General features: G+C 43.7%; 1 protein-coding gene across 1 annotated transcript; it reads left to right on the forward strand.

The window, feature by feature from the left end:
* Positions 1-2341: 2341 nt before the first annotated feature.
* C8H18orf63 (chromosome 8 C18orf63 homolog) lies at positions 2342-17086 on the forward strand. Its single transcript, XM_009948305.2, has 13 exons — positions 2342-2475; positions 3503-3581; positions 4627-4683; positions 6084-6195; positions 7258-7299; positions 8286-8362; positions 9758-9867; positions 10532-10628; positions 10726-10811; positions 11364-11547; positions 12641-13663; positions 14635-14751; positions 17016-17086. The coding sequence occupies exons 1-13, from the start codon at positions 2342-2344 to the stop codon at positions 17070-17072; spliced, it is 2175 nt and encodes a 724-aa protein (XP_009946607.2). The 3' UTR covers positions 17073-17086.
* Positions 17087-19428: the final 2342 nt, after the last annotated feature.

Genomic DNA, 19428 nt, shown 5'->3' on the forward strand with positions numbered 1-19428 from the left:
CGCCAAGCTGTGTGATTTACCTGTCTGTTCTGAGCGAAAGCCGACGATAGCCACTCCCTGCTGTCCTGTTCAGCATGGCAAGAGCTCTGTGGTGGTTTTGAGTTCACGTGTTGTGATTATTGGCATCTGGAGATGTAATTTCTCCCACGCACATTAAGTTCTCCCACCTGAACAGAAGGCAGTGGGGTTTATTCCTACGATTTATAACTGGCTGCTCTCTGTTAACTGGTAGCTCACTCTCTCTCCTCTCCCCTGAAGGGAGAAGCTTTTTGCAAGCACTCTGTCCCATTAGCTTTTAAGATGATGGGGAAGATTTAACTCGGGGGAGCTGGCCTCAAACAGCAAGGGGATCACTACCGTGTTGCAGCGTGGGTTTTACAACATCTTTGCCACAAGAGTCCCCGGTTGGCCATTTAGGATTCTTTTAAATATTATGAAAGCTGAGGTCGCAGCCTTTCCTTTCTGTGTTCGGAAATGGACGAGATTTTTTTCCTCATTTGTTTAAAATGGTCCTTTCCCTTAAGCTGTAGCTTTTGGAATCCTCTGATGAAGTGATAATCTTGTCTGGCATTTGAAAAAAAGTCTACTTTTCATGATCGCTATGAAAAACTTGAAATGTGTTTTCCTTTAAGGGTAAGAAACAAGGAAGCATGTTATTTTCTTTTAAATTACGGTTATGAAACATTGACCTTGTGATTTTTCTAGGATGTGACTGAGGTTAATCTTTCCAGTGTGTTACACTGTAAGCAAGGCAAAGCAGAACCAGAACAGCAAAATTACCTTTGACATCCTCAAAAGATATTTCCAGTTCATCATTTTTTGATCACGGTTTGCAAAATTGCTTTTCAGGTGTCTATCTGGAGACTGCATAAGATTTGGAAACAAAATATTTATTGTTATCTTCACTGCGCTGGTGAGACCATTTCCCGAAAGGGTTTTAGGGTTTGGAGGGGGGAGAACTACTAAACCAGCTTTTTCTGGTGTGCAGCGTTTGTTCCTGGCTTTTCGTAACAAGCAGGCCTTCCACCTGCCTGTTTTTCTTGGAAACATTTTGATTGAGAAAGGTGCTATAATTAAAAGGTGCATTTCCTTTAAATGATGAAATGTTAGATGTTCTTTTTCTTGGTTGTAAATATTCTAGTTCTTTTTCACTGAGCCTGGCCTGTGCTGCAATACATAAGAATGTACAACAACAGGCCAGTTTACAGCCCTAACTTCGTATTACTCCCACCCACATGAAATTCGTCAGTCCTCCATCAAAGGATCACATGCTGTCCGAAATTCTGGTGCTTCTGGTTCTTCTTTTTTGGTGCTTTTCAGGAAGTTCCCAAAATGACAGTGTTGCAGACCATCTGCTCAGTGGTGTGGCAACGAACGCACACGTACCCCATACCCTCACTTTGTGTGAAGTGTCAGGCCGTGGCCACTTCAAGATGGTGGCTGTGGCCTGAGCCCAGACCTGCCTTATGCTCTTGGACACAAGGCATAGTCAATAATTTCTGTTATAAGGCAAAACTTAGGGTGTGAGAGAGAGCTTTGGTAGAACCACTACATGTCTAATCGCATTCCACTCCGAATATCAGCTGTGTTTTCTTCATCTTGTGGACTTATTAACAAAACAAAACTCTGTTCTTCATACATTGCTCCTTTGAGAACGGGAGAACAACTTGCCTGTGTTGTTATTAATCATTCTGCTGAGTGGGGGTCTGGATTAGCGCGGCTGTCGCTCTGGCGTAAGGCTGTGCCCAGTTCTGTACCGGTTAGAATACGGCGCTCACTGGCCGCTGGAGCAGAGAGGGGGGTTCGAGCAGGGAGCTCACGAGTTCCTGTGCCACTAGGGAGGGAGGCTGGAGTGGGGAAAAAGGAAGAGATCTCCAGGGTGCCGCCGTGGTCTTCCTTCTCTCCCACAGCCCGGCCGCCGTCCTCGTGTGACTTCGTGAGGAGACCGCTGGCGAGCTCCTGGGAGCTCAACGGCCTTGCCAGGCAGGAGGGGGCCGCCACCGCCGAGGGATTCCTCAGCTCCTGCATCCCAGAGAGATTCCAGCCCCGGCGTAGACTGAGAAGGTGGAAAGGAGCCTTTTGTCATTGTCTTTGACTATTTTGACTCTCGTAAATAACGTTTTTTTCAAGGATAACATATTAGCTATAGCAAAAGTATATTGAGCTTGACTGACCGAATTATATTGCCTGATTATATTCCTAATCAGAAGATAATTGATTATTCATTTACCTGATACCATATACATCTAAAGATCTGTAAACAAGTATCTGCCTTATAAAAACGAATTAAAATTTTTGTTTTAAGACCCAGGTGCTGCTTTGGGGCTACCGACACCACAACATGACTGACAGCAGGCACCAGTCTCTGTTCTTTGCTGCTCTGCCAGAGCTACAAAAGCTCTGTGCCGCTACGGTAACACTGAGTCCTCGGATACCAGAAGCTGAGACAAGGAGTGCACAGATCAAGATTTGCAGGTAAAGAATTTCAAGAGTTATTATTTTCAGAAGCTGTTGGTGGTCGTTATTCAAGCATTTTATTAGCAGTACTAGAATTAACCATAATAAAAATCAGTAAAATTCTTATCAGTAGCAAACAGTATAAGATGGTTCAAAGTAGTTTGGGGTTGGTTTTTTTTTTTTTTGGTGGGGGACTTGATGGCTATTGGGGAAAACCCCCTCATTTCTATTCCATTTTAAATGTGATCAGCTAAAACTAACAAGGCCACCTACTTCAAAATAAGTTAAAATTAGTCCGAGTTCACTTGTAAGTTGGGAATGCTTCATGTAGGTTGAGACAGAGCGAAAAGAATACTCAGAAAGCATAAGCACACTGCTTTGTGTTTACAAGCGTTAGGTCATTCCCTTTGACAGGAATGGAGAGAAATGAGAAATTTTGCCAAAAGGAGCACTTTTGGAGAGTTCTGGCCCCGTACCGAAGGCCTATAGTCTTTGTCTTAGGCCACTGCGGGTGGGTTAAGAGCAAGTACCCTGGAGCAGCCCAGTATGTTGTGCTGACCCACTGGAAACCGACTGTCTACCTTCAGCCCATACCAGGGCTAAACCACAGCAGCGATTGTGCCACCCGATAACCCCCCCCCGGCTGAGAAAAAGGAGAGGGGAGCTGAAGGATGAAGCAAGGACAGATTTAATGAAATAGGAAAACAAATACAATCTGCAAAGTTATGCTCAGCCCAGAGAGTCTGGCCCTCACAGCCCACAGCAGGAACCCCCCAGGAGCCCCCTCTCCCCACCAAACCTCCCCCTTTATACTGACCACGGTGTTAGGGGATGGGCTACCCCGTGGCTCACTCAGGTCACTGCCCTGGCTGGGGCTGCTAAGGGCCTGCCGGGCCTGGTGGGCTGGGCTCTGTCCCAGACAGAGCAGGACACCGATTAAAAGCAGAACATATTATGTTTGGAGAAGTGAGGAAAATACATTTAAGCTGAGAAAATCAAGTATGGAAAATTATTTCTTAATTTTGTTGAACATTTTTTTTGACAGACAGTTATTATTCCTGCATCAAGACATCCTTTCTGCACCCGTTATTGGAACGCTCAATCAGATTTCAGTGGTAATGGCGGTGGGTATCACAGCATGGATAACTGTGTGTAGTTACATACTGTTGCAGATGAGTGCAATGCACCTCACTCATGTTTTTATTGAGGTAAAATAATAACTTGACAGAGTTCAACAAGTTTGATGGGATTTAACAAAGTCTTACAGTGGTTCGACAAGGTTCAATAGGTTTGATGGCAAGGTTCACCTTATTAATTACTGCATGGAAGCAACATGCAAAGGAAAACTGAGTTAGAATGGCTCCTGCAGAGGCTGGAGGCACGAAGAGTAGAGAGAACCCTCCTGCTGAGTCACGAGGCTCAGAGTGGACCTCCTTGCTAAACTCCTTCTTGGAGCCGAGGTGTGGCTGGATCCAGTTTTAGCCTCGGACTTGCTCAATGGTTCATGTCTAATGGAATTATCCACACGATGGTTATAACGTCTGAGCAGCTACACGGGTTGGTGATGCTTCATGGTGTTAACTCAGCATGTCGTGAGGCTCTGTCGTGGGTCAGGGATCGCTCTGCCTTGAGCAGAGGAGGATCTCTTCGGCTCAGGCAGGGAACCCCTGACCTTGAGAGGCGCCCCTGCTCAAAGGGTCAGGCCAGCTGCCATTCAGGGACAAAAAAAGGGCAAAATTCTGTCTTTTGAAGCAAACTTCTATTTTTGTGCATTAGTAGTGTAGATGACAGCTTATGTCTGCTACTCTTTTGGTGAAATGGCCTTTTCGGATGGTGAACCCTCTGTGGAAAGAGAAAGGACTCGGTTGGTAAGGGACCACCCGCTTCACAATGAGAGCGGCAGGGACGGAGTGCTATGATTTGGGTTTGGGCTGTCTTTTGCTTCATGTTCATGTATCTTACGCTGAAAGTGAGATTACACCTTGACAAATGCCTGAACTAATTTTAGTTATCATTCTCCTTTAAAATGCAAGAAATAGTGTTTGCTTTACCTATCCCTTAGCGTGTTTTTCTTAGGCAAAGTCACTGATGGGCCAGAATTTCATTTATGATTTGCTAAACCACCCCTTAATTTCAGACACCTGAACTTATTTATTTTTTTATTTTTAGATACCATTTTACAGATCAGGGCTATGTCAAGCCTACATAGAGAACCAAAGAGCCACCGTAAGTGCTGAGAGATGTCACAGTTCTTAAGGTTGTTACACAACTGTCTGCAATGGCTGTTGCCAGAGATGAGTTTTTTTCATAGGCCACGCAATTTGCACTGCAGAAACCGAGTTTTAGGGTAAAAAAAGTCTGTCCCGTAGACAAAACCTCTCTCATGAATCTGGGTATAGTAGGTTACTCTGTCAGAGTCAAAAGTTTTAAGACATTCCTGAGCAGTTTCACTGGATTTCTCTGCTGTGGTGGGATCCTGCTCCTGCTCAGGAGTGTTGAGCTTCGACCTCGAGGCATCGCCACACCTGCCCTCCGGGCCGAAGACCTGCAGCCCTCCTGCTGGTTACCCCGCTCGGCGTGGGTGGGGCTGTTCACACCGGGGGTGTCCACACAGCTGAGCTGTCTCCCCACTCACGCTTTGGGACTATCCAGCCTGACTAGGTCAGTCTCAGAGAAACGACCAAAACCAGAGAAGAAACAGAACCCATGAGCTTAACAGCTGCTGCATCGTTAGGCCGTTGCGCTTTGGTGTCTTCCAGCGAGCAGCGGTTGTGGGTGTGTGCGTGTGGGCGCACAAAGTGGCTGACTCCAACGGCTGGTTGTGACCTCAGGCAGCGGCTGTTGTGATTCATTTGCGCCACAGTTGGGTGTATTTTCCTGCGTTCTGGGAAGTCCCAACACGTGCCTGGATTAGTGAGACACATAGTGTTCGGTAAATACCTCCCAAAACTGCTTAGAGGTGAGGTGTGTAACCGACCTGTCAGTGTTAGGTTTTCCAAAGCTGGCAGATTAGTAGTACAGGGTAGATTCAATAACCATGAGCTGCAAGCAGGTCCTTGCAGGATCTCATTAGAAACAGCCTCCTGGAGGTGTGTTAGTTAACTCTTTTTAACCATTGTAATTAGTTTCGTTTTCTTGACCAATGCTCACGCTCAACAGAAAGCTCTGCAGGACAGGCAAGCAGTACTGCTGGGGGAACAAAGCTTCCTGGATCTGTTGTTCTTGTCGTTGCAAGGAAGTGCCTCTGGTGTGGAGTCTGACAGCAGAGTTGATGTGGGTGAATTTTGGATGCTGTGCCTGTTGTCTGGAAGGAGATGTGTACTGAGTAAAGTACTGTGGTGCAGTTCATCTTTTCCCCGAGTCTGTTGTCAGCCCTGTGAAAACATGAAACGAATTGTAGTGCACCTCACTTTGGTGACCCCTGAAGTCTAAATGCCTGCATCGAGTATCAAAGCGCTCACTTCCTCTGGTAGCTAAGTAGATGACAAGTAAATATGTCTAACAGAGACCAGGATTTGCCTCCAAGATGCAGTAGCGGTATCTTTGATTAAATTTTGACTGAAGCCTTTAAAAAAATTTGTTAAATCGTTAAGAGTGTGTTTTCCTTTTCTCGCTGGTGTTACTAGCTGGAAGCACCACGAACAGTGAGTCCAGCCACCCTCCAAGCTTGTCTCTCCTACACACTCACAGCCAGACTTGCGCCCCGATGGAACAAGGCCGGTCATCTCTTGGTGCAAGGTATTTGACTCGCCTGGCTCAGGGGTCGAGCATTTAATTTTCAATTCTTTACTGTTGCCTTTATTTTCCATAATTTCGTTTCCATTGTTATTCATTATATCGAATTATTTCATTCATTTATCCTATGTTTTTTTTCTTTGATTGCATTTTTATTGTCCCTTTGTCCAAGTTCAGTGATTCAAGTTAACAATCTGAATAGACACATCATTCACTTTTTCATCTTCCTCCTCATCTTTGTAATAGACCGAATTCTTATTTCAACTGAACACGGCATACCAGATATAGTAATTTCCAAACCAAATATTGTTGGACAGTAAATGTCTTCTAAAAATTTGGTCCGCTTTTCAGATCCCTGTGTTCATCAGTGGCACTTCTGTACGTGGTTTGCGTGCTTTTCTGTCAGACCCTCTCCTTCTCCCAAGCTCTGTCTTTTCAGGTGGTAGCTTCTTTCCCTGACATCTCTGCTAACCCCGGCGTCGGTTAAATGGGGATTACCAAAGCGCGGCACAAGGGCTGTGTGTCAGATACCGGGGGTGCTCGGATGGAGCAGAGCGGTTGCACCGATCCATGAAGGAAGGCAGCTTGTTCAGGCTGGGAGCAGGGCTGGATGGTAGCTGAAATAAAGCTGGTTTCAACGAAAGATGTTGACTAACAGCAATGTGACCCCGGTCCCTGCAGCTTGTCTAGTCATCTACGTTGCTAAAGCTGGGCAAAACTGATGATATATGGTAAAATATGTAGTAGTACTGTACAGATTGGCTTTTGAACCTGAGAAAGTTATTAACTATTAGTCAATTAAAAATAGTTCCATGTATGAACTAAGGAAAAAAGCATGTAGAAGTTGCTGTCTGCTAATATACTTTCATTTATCTTTCTTTTTGTTGTTAATGAAACTGTGACGAGTTAATTGATAGAGGGGTTTCCTCGCCTTAAAAGGAACAAACCTGTCAGCGTTCATGACACACAGAAACGGAACTGTGCGATTTCTCCTTTTTCATTTTCTGCACAAAGACGTTAGGCGTATGGTTTAGAAAATAACATCTATCTGTTTTATTTATTAAGGAAAAGATTTTTTGTCTCATTCCGGAAGGCAAAATGCTGTCGGTAAGTGCGCTGCTGTGTTAATGGTGAACTTGTGAGAGCGAGCCATGGCGTTACGTGCTGTCGTACGGCCGTGATCTGGGTATTACCAACACAATGTCTTTTCGTTTTCCACTCTGAAATAACAGTCAAAATACACTCGATGGCAGGTGACGTGTGTAATGGTTGTCAGCCTAACTGCACCTTTGAAAAATTACCCACAAAAAAAGGTTATTTTTCTACTATTAATCTGCAGCTGTAGATGGAAACTTGCCCTTTAAAAGTTATGATTATTGCAATTAAACCCACTTGCCTCAAATTGTGAGTCTTGCAAGTGAAATAGAAGTTCCATAATAACAGACAGGAAGATGAGCTGCAGCAGCTGTCCTGTACGTGCCGTGTCTGTGCTCGCAGAAGCCAAGTCCCAAGGCGGGCTGCTGAGCTATCGCAGAAATGACAAAGCAGGAGTTTTAGTCCAGTATGAAAGTCAAATATTAGACTGGGGATATTGAGGCCTGCCTTTGTAACGGGGACAGGTGTGGCGGGACAGAATACACTTAGTCCTGGCCTGCAGCTTGCTCAGACCTGGGTGAGTGCTCTGGAGACGTGTCAATAAATGCTCGCCTCGCTCACGTAGTCTTTCCTGTCAGTCACTTTTGGTCGCCTAACGCCGGGCTAGATGGTGGCTCAGGATGGGCGGTGGTTGGAAGAACTGTGTTTGCTTTGAAAATGGGGGGGATGTGTGTCAAGGACGGGAGGATCGAGCATCCAGTTGCACTGACAGCCGTGAGTTCCCAGGGGGGTGCACTGGATGGATCGTAATTCATTGTTATTTTCATTTTCCACAGTTAAAATGAACTTAATTTTAAATCCCATGCAAGTCTAGCCTTTTGATTTCCAAACGCAGCATTTGGACTAACAATTACTTGAAATAAACCTTTGGGTTAGCTTTCTGTCTGCCAGGTGGACTGCAGTTCAAACCAGGGCTTTGTGCTTTGTTTTTCTGTTAGTTCTAGACCTCAACGTGTCAGAGAGGCAGCTTTGCGTCAGCGTGGAGGCTTGCTCCATTCGCTTGCCACCCCCTGAGGTAGAAAACAGTTCTATTTGCTATGATCATGTTTGTCTTATTAGTCTTCATCTTCTTTTGTGTCCCTTCTGACTTGCAGTGAGCGCGGTGGGGGCAGCCGGGCTGATCTCTGGTGGCGTTACGACAGCAGTCGTGCTCCCTGTCTGCTCCTGTTGTAAGCGCCTAACATCCGTATTCTGTCTGTGCTGATGCTTTCCAGCAAGCACGGTAAAACTGAGGTTCTAGACTAATTAAGAGACTTTTCAAAACCTGCCAACAGGATGTAGTAGCAAAGTGTCTTTATGGCTCTGGATTTCCTTCTAGCAGTGTTTTCTAGGCGGCATTCACTGTCTCGCTGCAATACACAGACAGTTTTGAGTAACATCTTAAAAGTGAAGCTGCCGTTGTCAGCGCTATGCTTGAAGTCCCTCTGTATAATTATTCTGGAATCTGCTTCGTTTTCCATGCAGCTTCCAAAATACCGGAGCAGCCTGGGCTACGCGGCTTGTGAGCATCATTAAATTCTTTAAGAAATCATGGTTGGGGTTGCAAAATTACCATCGTTTCTGACCGCCACGTCACCTTTGTCAAACGTGTCCGTACATACAGGGGCATATTTGTCAGGCTTGCTGGTTTCTTCCAAAATAAGTATTTCTGATCCAAACTCTTCCTTCTTAGAACAGAAGAACAGGATTTCTTCTGTGACCTTCTTGGACAGCATAAGCATTAAAGCTGTCTGTAGGAATCCCGTTCCAAAATGACAAAGGAATGATGGAAGCAATCATGATGTGGCTCTGTTATCGGTTTGGTCATTTTAATACTTTTCTAAACCAAAAATGGCCCGATTTTCTTGTCAGTGGATAAATGCAATCCCTGGTAGAGGGAGGAAACATTTCTCAGATTTCAGCGTTGGATTGGCCCCTACAGGCAAATAATTTCACGTTGTGGAAGCACGTGGTCGTTTTTGACTTCTCACAGGGTCACACTGGACGTCCCGTTAATTCTGCTGCTGCTTTGCACTTGCTTAGGCAAGGTGGCACACGCAGTTTCTGGTGTCAAACGTGGCTTTCTGAGTTGAACTTTAAAAAATGTGCATGGGGGTGAGACAGTTCTTAGTCTGAGAAATCCCTTCTGTACTCTGACTTGCCAAAACGCTTCAAAAAAAGTTTAAATCTCACTGACTTAAGTAGCCTTTAAACCTTGGCTTGTGTAACTTTTGGAAGTGTAGGCTCTAAGATGAGAGAGAGTGCAATTTGATAACGGGAATACCTTCTAAAATAATCAGTCTGTGGGAGATGATAAAAGGGTAGTAATGTGTACGCTTCAGTGTGCGGTGATACACAGTTATTTTTGAAAATTTTAATTTTGCACTGCTACAGAAAGATTTGCAAGTAACTTTTTCTGTTCTGTTTTAAGCTGGGAGATTTTGATATTTCAGCAAACACCTTAAGGCTATTTGAGAGCAATGGCAATACAGTTATCCCCCAGCATTCCATATTAAGTGACTGGTGCTATGTTTTGCCAAGGTAGGAGTCTGTTTACCTTTCAGCAGAAACAAACATTTCCGGGAATGTTTGCCATACAAACTGTGAAATTGATACTAGTGATAAGAACACTTCTGCTTTACCGTCTGTGTTACATCCAGGAGTCTCTCTTTTTTACTTTTAGGGTGTCCATGTTATGGGAAATGAGAAAAACTAATCAGTGAGTTATAAATTACACATTTAAATGTTGTTTCAATGTTACTAATCTCCCTGCTACTTCTGTGATGTGCAAGAGCATTGATTTTTCTTGAATATAATTTTAGCAGAAAGTGTAAATTTAAAGAAAAGATACATTTCCACCTTTACCACAAACTATCTCTATTTTCACCTGTGATTTTCACCATAAAAATATAAGCAATCTTATGGATATTTGCTTTTATTCTACATTCACTGGGAGTGAGTATTGCAGACAAGGGAAATTAGCCTTGTAGGTACCAAGTTCTTTTCCATGCTTCAAGAATATTGCTATTGTTCTGTCATAAACTTATAAGCTACAGGTATTAGCCCTCAAAACATAAAACTAATGTATAAATACTTTCAATGCCAAAAAAAAAAAAGATTTACTTTTATTTCCCAAAAGTCCAGTGCATTTTCAGCTGAGTTTTGGGCCGCCCTTTCCAAGTGTCCCTTCTTTACCCACGCACAGCATGAAGATGGGTCAGATCATAAACATCAGCCACATGATTCCTCCAGAATCTCCTTTCCGTTCGTACGAAGAATTTCGGATGCACTGGAAGGATCTGGTAGGAAACAATAGGCGCTGCTTTTGTTTTTCCCTCCCTTTCTTGTACCTGTTGAGTTTGTATTTGTCATATAGGTTTGCTTGTGTGTTTCTTTAAGTATGGATATGTTCTCCCAGAGGATCCTGACGGGACAAAAATATACTTCAGTGTTTACTTCAAGCCAATAGGGGAAAGGTTCTTCACGTATCCTTTCAGAGTATTTTTGTTACATTTCCTCTACCACACTTCTAACGAAGATCTGAATTTTCATTTTTGGCTGTGCCACATTTACGTCTTCCATAGTGCTGAAGAAGTCAGTGGGGAATTGTTTCACTAGGCAAACTGGAGCAAAATATTTAGTCAAGTCTTTTCATCCTAGTATTGAATAACAGGAGGTCAGATAGGTTGGTTTGCTTCACAGTAACCACGATAATGCCACTCTAAACAGTGATGTAAAAGGAAGAGTTAAATTCCTGTACAAATGTGGCCCACAAAGATTTGTTTTAAAGAGAATTTTCCTGCTAGGAGAGACTAGACTAAGGATTACTTGTGTTGAGTACCCTTTACTGTGGCAGGTTAGTATGGTAGAATCATGTTGAAGTCCTGGAGCTTTGTACGCTCCAGTCCCTTAAGAAAGTCAGTGCTTTTGTTCTCCTCTCTGAAAAAGCTGTAAGCGTGTCCATGCTGTCTTCTCAGCGGATTCCTAAGTGTAGAAATGTCACCAAACTTGTCACACGTCCCTGAACACTTATTCAGGTACCCTTTGAGCTGCGTTCGAAGTCAGCCGGTGCAGTATTTCCCTCGGACAGACTCAGAAAGGGTGTTGAACTCTTTTGTTTCTGACATGAAGCATGATCTGTCACATCTGTGTGGATTCCCAGTGAAGATGACCAGTAAAGCACTTTATGCTACGCAGGAACTCTCCAGGGCTCCGGTGCGTGTAAGGGCTTTTTGGAAACCTGTTAATGGTGGTACTTTGTTCGTGGTGTGGAGTGGTACTGGAACACGGTAAGAGTGTGAAAGCGTGCTTTTCACAACAAAAATCGTGTCACTTTTAATTAAATGTGTAATTAAATATTATATTGTTATTTGCCATTGTTATGTTGTTGTTCATGCTAAAAAATTTGACTTAGTTGCTATCAATGTTTGCAGTTCTAGAGACTTTATTTTACAGTTGGATATCCAGAACCTTCTCACACCTCGTCCATAATAATAATAGCTATAATCAAAATAATTGTTGTCATTATTGTTGTTGTTATTATTATTATTATGAAGAATTACATATTAAAAACCACAAACCAAGAGAAAATATAAAGTTCTGTGGACTTCTGCATTTAAAAACACTCAAGCTGTAAGATTTACTCCGTGGCTGGGGATGGAAAGGAGACAAGCAATCAAAATTCTTTTAATTTGAGGTTGTGACAAAGGCTGGGACTCCAATTTCTTTGGTAGTAGTGTGTGAAAGAAGTAGTGAAGTCATTAATTCTAAACAAAGAATAGTGACAGAAACTGCAGAGATTCTAAAATACTGTAATCCTCTTTCGGAGAGTGGTTCCTGTTTATGTCTGTCTCTTCAGTGATCAAAGCTAGAATGGCTCCTCTTGGTTGCCTGCAGGTTTTACAGACATCTCGGCTGTCTTTTGCTCAGAGCACAGATGCCCTTAGACATCTTAGGAGACGAGGGGCCCTGTCAGTCAAACTCTCTGCAGAGCCCCTCAAAAGGGGTAGGCATTACCCAGGTGGAAAGCACTAAACCATGATAATGACTGTAATTTAAGTCTTTCCTTCTGAAGAGCACTGCATTCCAGCATAGTTTATAAACAAAGAATTGGGGGAAGAGAAGAAAAATCTTCATTTGCAGTGACAACAAAATATTGTTTAAAAAATCCAGTTTGTTCTAATGCGAAACAGGAAAATGTATGGTTCTCTGTTGTGGCGTATATCAGGTTGGTGTCATACAGTGATGCATTAATTGGCACTGTCAGATTTTTAAATCCAGTTAATTCAATTTAGCGACTCTTGTTGTATTGCAGGAAATAGAATCTAAGCATGTGAAACTGGCTGGCGAGATGGTCTGTGTAGTATCTCTAACGCAGTCTCCTCCAAGGAAACAGACTTTGCCTGGGATTTCTTCCCCGCGCACTACGGAAAACAGCCACTGGATGGAGCGTTTGATCAAAGAGCCAGAAACACACGCTTGGAGCAGCCGTAAGGGAGCAGAAATACCAGGAGCAGCAGAGCCACCAGTTGTGAAAACGTCAGGAACGCCCGTAAATTCAGCCTTTGAACTCCCGCCCCAAAAAGTCAGCAAAATTATACCAATTTTCAAAGGAAAGTTGATGCAAATGAGTGGAAAGACCACAGATCAACTGGATGGGGAGAGAAGAGAAAATGCTGAAAGACATTCACCAATAAACGTTATGGGTGTTTCATCCTCCACGCTGAGCGTGTGCCAGTCCAGCACAGCTCAGGTTTACCAGCCTGTTCGAAATATGTCAGTCAAAGATCCGGCTCATAGCAGGGTGCTTCAGGTAATGAACGCGAAAACATACACAAAACGTGGAATACCTGTATTTCGATGGAAAACCGAGTCTCGTGGACGAACAACTAATCCTGGTTTTTCTGACAACTCACCTTCGGGTGGGAATTCAAGTGCAGTCAGTCACCAAAAGGCAAATTCTCCTTTCTTTCTTAAGAACGTTGGGTCAGTGCTTCCGAAATCCAACACCAATCTGAGTGCACATCCATCTCCTACTTCCAGCGCGAGAAGGGGGAAAAAGTTTGCAAGTCAAAATACCACACAAGTTCCTGAGAAACACCACCAGTCAAAGCAAGCGCCTTTGCAGATTTGTAAATTAGACGACGGAATGACAAATTTTGGGTTCTCGCAGCAACAAACGAAGAGATCAAATGAAGGAGTACGGTTAAATATTCATGAATCTGTCTTAAATGATGCAATAGGCATTGCCAGAATGGAAGACAAGAGAGCGGCGTGCCGTTCCAGGGGCTGCATCGCTGCGACAGCAAGTCCTCGTTCTGAATCTAACGTGGAACAGGTACGGCAAGTAACACGGCTCCTTCTCACGGCGTCTCACAAAGTCAGTGTATTCCAGACCAACGTGAAGCAATAAAGAGCATGACTTTCATCATGTTCTACCCTCATTCTCAATACAGTTTTCTAAAATTTCTGCTGCTCAAGTTAATGTTTTCAGCCGCTGCTGCTTTTTCTTTTTTGAGGGGAAGATGATTTGCTGTGCTGTCTGAGACACACTTCTTTTATTTGGGACTTTCAGCGTAGGATAATTAGTTTTCCTTTCTTTAAGACAGTTTATCAAGATTTGTGTGAGGTTAACATGGTGAAATTGTCAGTGTTCAGTCGATCTTCCTGTGAAATGATATTAATGAACAGCTCCTGGCAGGAATCTCAAACCTCTGCGGTTGCGCAGTGTCGCCTGCAGTGCGTGCACGGCTGTCGCTGCCAGACAAACATGGGGGCTTTGCAAATACAACTTCAATTACAGTTTCACTGAAAGCACAGGTTGCAACAGGAAAAAATCACACTGGGCATAAGGGAAAACTAATCTGCAGAGTGAGAGCAGTTAAGTACCGCAACAAGTTGCACAGAGGGGTGGTGGAGTTGTTACCCTTTCAGATCCTCAACACTTGACTGGATGGGGCCCAGAGCCGTGAGATCTGACTTTGGAGTTAGCTCTATTTGCAGTAAAAGTTGTGATTAGATGACTGCAGAGGTACTTTATAACCTACATTTTCCATGATGCCATCTGCATTTCAATAAAATAAATAGCTGAGCTGATTTCAGGGCAATTTCTGTGAGGATGGCCCCCCACAACTTGGGCACATCAGTGAAATGTGCTGTGCTTATCACTTTGTTCACCTATAAAATGTGGTTTGGTGGGTTAGTTCAACTTCGTGTTATGAGGGCACCTTTTGAAAAAGTAGGTCATTTTAACAAGCAGAAAAATGTGGGGTTTTTTTCTAATGAAGGTATAAACTTCTATCCTTTAAGGTGATGACAGGGAGCGAGTATCTGACGTGTGAAACATTGACCTCAAAGCCAACTTCCTCAGTCAAGGAGAGCAGCATGGAAGTACCTGTAAGGAAAGCTTGTGCCAGAAGAAGACAGGTAAAAATCCCACCCCCCCTTAATCTAGTCTACAAGGACCTGAATTAAGAGTTAAAAAGGAAATTAGAATTCTTTTCATTTTAGCATGTTCCAGTTAAGAGGGAAAACAACAAACCTTACTGAGCCTGTTCTGGATAAAATGAACCTTAACCAGGATAAAATTAACCCTAACCATGGGCTGCGTTACTGTTGCTTCAAGCGTGCATTTACAATGTTTATCTCCTGCAAAAGACACTGCCAAGGTGAAAGCCTTTAATGACGTTACATGATGTAAACAGGTTTCTGAAGCAGCTTTTCTGATTCTGCAGAAAACAGTTTTCTCCTGCCTGGTATAGCCATGGGCATTCTCAATGCCTCTGTGCCTCATCTGCAGTGCTTGAATTCAGCAACAGTCTGTAGAAATTAGTTCCGACAGGCTATTTATAATTCATTCTGAATTTTTAGAAGTTATATTCTCTTAATTTTTTAATGTATTTAAGTTGCTATTGATGGGGGCAGCAGCAGCAGCAGCAATTAGGTAAATTCCTAATATGATTTTTTACATATATCCTTTTTTTCTGTGGATGCTTCTCTAACGATAGCAGGGTGCACTTTTAAATTTCTCTTCAAAGTATTTTTTCATGATTCTTAAATCTTGCTGTTACCTACCACTGGGCTACGCTTCCGTTTCTAAATAGCAGTTCTTTAAAACTCCGTTGTATCTTCCACCTCCTTCTCCTTACGACCCCATTCGCTCTGTCTTTGCCACCCAGAAATGAGCCCGTTAGAAGGAGCAGGTCCCACGCCTCCAACGCTCAGCACAACTGCATTTTCCTGCACAGATGTGTGTGCACTATTTCTGCCAGCAGCCGGCTGAAAACGCTGTGCAATAACCCGACGGAGTAAGCTGAGGGGGGAAAGTTGCACACACTGAACTCCCTTTTCACCCCAGTTCCTTTGCCTTTTCTATTTCATTTTGAGCGTGACCACCTGAGGTCTCATCACCCGTCCTTGACCTGAGGTGCCTTTGCCTGGTCATGTGTTGCGATGTACACGCTTACCGGGTCAACATACTTGTGAAATGCTGATTAAGAACTTTAGAGTATATATCCATAATTCAGCTTCTTCCGCTTAATTTTCCTTTGTTAACATTAAATTTTATCTGTCGTCATGTCATCTATCATCGTCCCCCCGCAGCCGGGACAGGCCCTTCCGCAGGGCCACGACTGAGTCACGGGGTACAGCCCCAGCACCACGATGCTGCAGCAGTAGGCAGGAGTCAGCCTCCCAGAGAAGAAAAGAAAACCAGCAACTAAAAATAACTGGTTTTAACAATAACAACCCCAAGGGTCCGAGTACCGAGGGGAGACTTCCACCACGGTACAAATTAAGTGCTGAAGTCCTTTGCCTGAAGATGTTAGCCTAACTTTTGGAGTCCGTGTTCCTGATGACAAGGTTGAGGCAATGCTGTTTTCGGACCGACTCTTGCACATGGGGAGCGACTCAGCCGCGTGAGGGCTTGTGAGCACGGAGGTAGCCCTACAGCTTGGGCAGATGGGGCGAGCAGAGAGCTGGTAGCGGGTCCAGCATCGCTCCTGGGGTGGGGAAGGGGCACTGTCGCATCCCGGTGATGACTCACAAGTAACCCACGGCCACTCCTGTCTCTCCAGGCGGGCTGTGAGTCGCCCAGGCACCAGCCTGAGCCCTGCAAGCTACTTTTGGGAAGCAGCAGGAGACAGGCGGTGCTCCCTGCCTGCCCGCCCCGCTGCCAGTGCAGCGCTGCCGCTGCGGGGGCCAAGCGAGGTGGATGGGCTGCTCTTCGGGAGCTTCAGCTGGAGTCTCAGGAATAGGAGAGAGACTTCATTAGTTGGGGTAGGGATGGACTCTCCAGTGCTCATTAGTCTGACTCCTCCTCTCTCCAGATGAAAATACAGTGGTGCTGACTGGGCACACTGCTCAACACTTCTCTGAAGAGTAAGCCTTTGTCATTGTCTCACGTTTGGACACCAAAAAAGATCAGTTGGTTTTGAAAATCTTGGCTGCCAGCATGTAAAAGGATATTTTCCGAATAGCTCTGGTTTTAATTATTTACCCACTGTACATACAAACATACTTTAAATCATATTTATGTTGGAAAATAGAAACTTCTGTTAATTACTTCTCATCTCATTTAACGAAGTATTTCACTCAGAAACCACCTTGAGTTGAGCTGTTAGCTCGGCGCTGCTGCTTTGTTTGCTTTCCTGTTTTTTGCCTTTCTGTGTGGTTTTTTTTTTTGTTAGCAGAAAGAAGAAGGTTGTTCAAAGTTAAAGAAAGCCAAACGAAGTAAGCCTTCTGCTTAGGATGTTCTGGAGTACTGAAAGAAAACCCTGGGTATGCTCATTACAAAATTTAAATATTTTGCTTTATTAAAATAGTATCACACATCTGTAATAGTTCCTACTCTTTTGGACCGTGATAATGGTATCAGCTGTCTCCAAAGGAATCGCTTTACTAAACAAATGACTTGTAGAGCAAAATAATGAGGTAACAGAAGCTGAGATTCTTGGGTTTATTGGACACTAGTGAATAAAGCTTTGCTTTATTTTTTTTTGGTGAAACAAGCAACGTTAAATACAAAGGCATCTTGTACTTCGTAGAACTTTGTATTTGGCTTAAATTTGTATTTTGATTGGCTGACTTACTATCGGACTAAAATAAACCTGTTTTTTGTGCTGCTGAGTTTCATTTGAATCTGAGCTGAGGTTAAAACCATAAACCACCAAAGCACAGCTCTGTGGATGATTTAATACCGAGACACGGAACGGGGCGGCTAAATGCTGCAGTGGTGCTAAGATCTAATGCGAGGACAAAACCGTCTGTCGTACAGAATGTGTACCTTTAGTTGGGTGACCTGATGCTTCAACCCACGTTGTGGGTGGTTGTCGGTAACAGTCTTGCAGGATGGAACAAGCTTTTCCTTTGACTAGTCCTTTGAATATTAAGGATACACACAGCATATGAAACCCACCAGTTCTGTTGACCTCATGCTTATCACAAGTTACCAGTAGTAAAACGTGCTGGAAGGAGAAGCCTGTAGAGTAGCTGTTTCAGAGATAAATAGAAGCGGATTTATGAAAACATGGATGTAAGCAAGATGGTCACACAGGCACAACAGCACAAAAATGTATATTATAGAAAACAATAGCAGAGAACCATAGCAATAAAGAAGCAAAATACAACCCGTGCATCTTTTAATCTGGCTTTTGGCTTCAACCTAAGTGGTAGCAAGGGGCCAAATGTGCGTTTTGTCTCAGAGATGCACTTCATGTCCTTCCTCCCTTTGCGTGGATAAACTTCCTCCAGTGAACCTGTATGTCAGTTGCTTTCCCTAAAGACAGTCGGTTGCACAGGTGGAAGCTTTCCACCTTGGGCCTTCGTGCTTCGGTATTGAGCGTAGCCTGTTCCTGGGGCTGGCATTTCACCGCTCCTGCTTCCAGCCAGGCCGTTCAGGCATGGTCCTTCTTCAGAGGTCATCTGTGTCAGCAACTCAGCGTGGATACCTGTAGGTCCAAGGTCTGGGACTTTCACGGAGGGCTGATGGTCAGAAGCGGTGTCTCTGAGAATGGTCAGAACTTTACTTTCTTTAGTAAAAAAAAAAAATCTATTTTTTTTCTTATTTATGAGTTAAATGCCACAGGATCAAGTTGATCATGGTAGACAGTTCTTAAACCCTGGAGAGGAAACTTCCATAGAGTGTTTAAAATATGATTTCTAAGAATTGGTATGGGTTCTTCATTGGTGTTGGTGATTTGAAAAGAAAACTGGAGCTAAAATAGCTTCTGCTGCTGGATCGAGGCCTCCAGTTTTGATTCTGAAAAGCTGGGCTCTGAATTTGTGTGGTGTACTGCTACACAGGCGTTCAGCGCGCATGTTCTCATCTGAACACTTGAGAATTGCTGGTAAGTTTTCAAATTTGCTGCGTAGCGAGATTTATGGGTGAGAAGGTCTTACCATGGAATTCAATGATGTAGTCAACAGGAAGGACGTGGATCTGTAATTCATGACAACAAAGGCATTTTTGTACAATTATCTTGCGAAAAGGGTCAGTTTTAATGACTAACGTGCCAAGCTGCACGGCCTCTTTAACTTGTCCAGGAAATCACAGCGTAATCCTAATTTTCTTCTTTCTTTTGCTGGTGAAATCAGTGGGTATGTGAATAAAGCAACAGGAGAGAAGTATTTGACATTTTAAGAAGTTGAACATTTGATTCTAATACTAAATCTCATTCATTCATTCTGTTTTCACCCATATGTAGGGAATCCCCCACTCTCTGGGGAAGGGCTTGGGTTTTTCTTTGGCATGAAAAGAGTAGCTAGATATTAAGCATGAGTTTGAGATACCCCCCCTCCTGCCCCTATATTTAGGGGTCTGGGCTGTGCTGGGGACGTTGCTCTTTTTCAAGGCTGTGCAGATTGCACCAGTGGAACCTCCAAGGCTGCTGAGGTGCCCAGCCCTTGGGGTGGGGGCAGGATATCTGCTGATGAGTAAACTCTGTTGGATATGTCATATATATAGATATGTATATGTAAACCCCAAATATATACTAGATTTCCATGGAATTTACTAGGGATTTTGACATCTAATGTATATGGAGACAGTTAAATGTAGGTGGTCTAAATCTGGCGCGCAAAACCATCCCAAGAGTCAGACTTGAA

This window comes from Leptosomus discolor, chromosome 8, assembly GCF_034619465.1.
Source record: "Leptosomus discolor isolate bLepDis1 chromosome 8, bLepDis1.hap2, whole genome shotgun sequence".
Classification (NCBI taxonomy): Eukaryota; Metazoa; Chordata; class Aves; order Leptosomiformes; family Leptosomidae; genus Leptosomus; species Leptosomus discolor.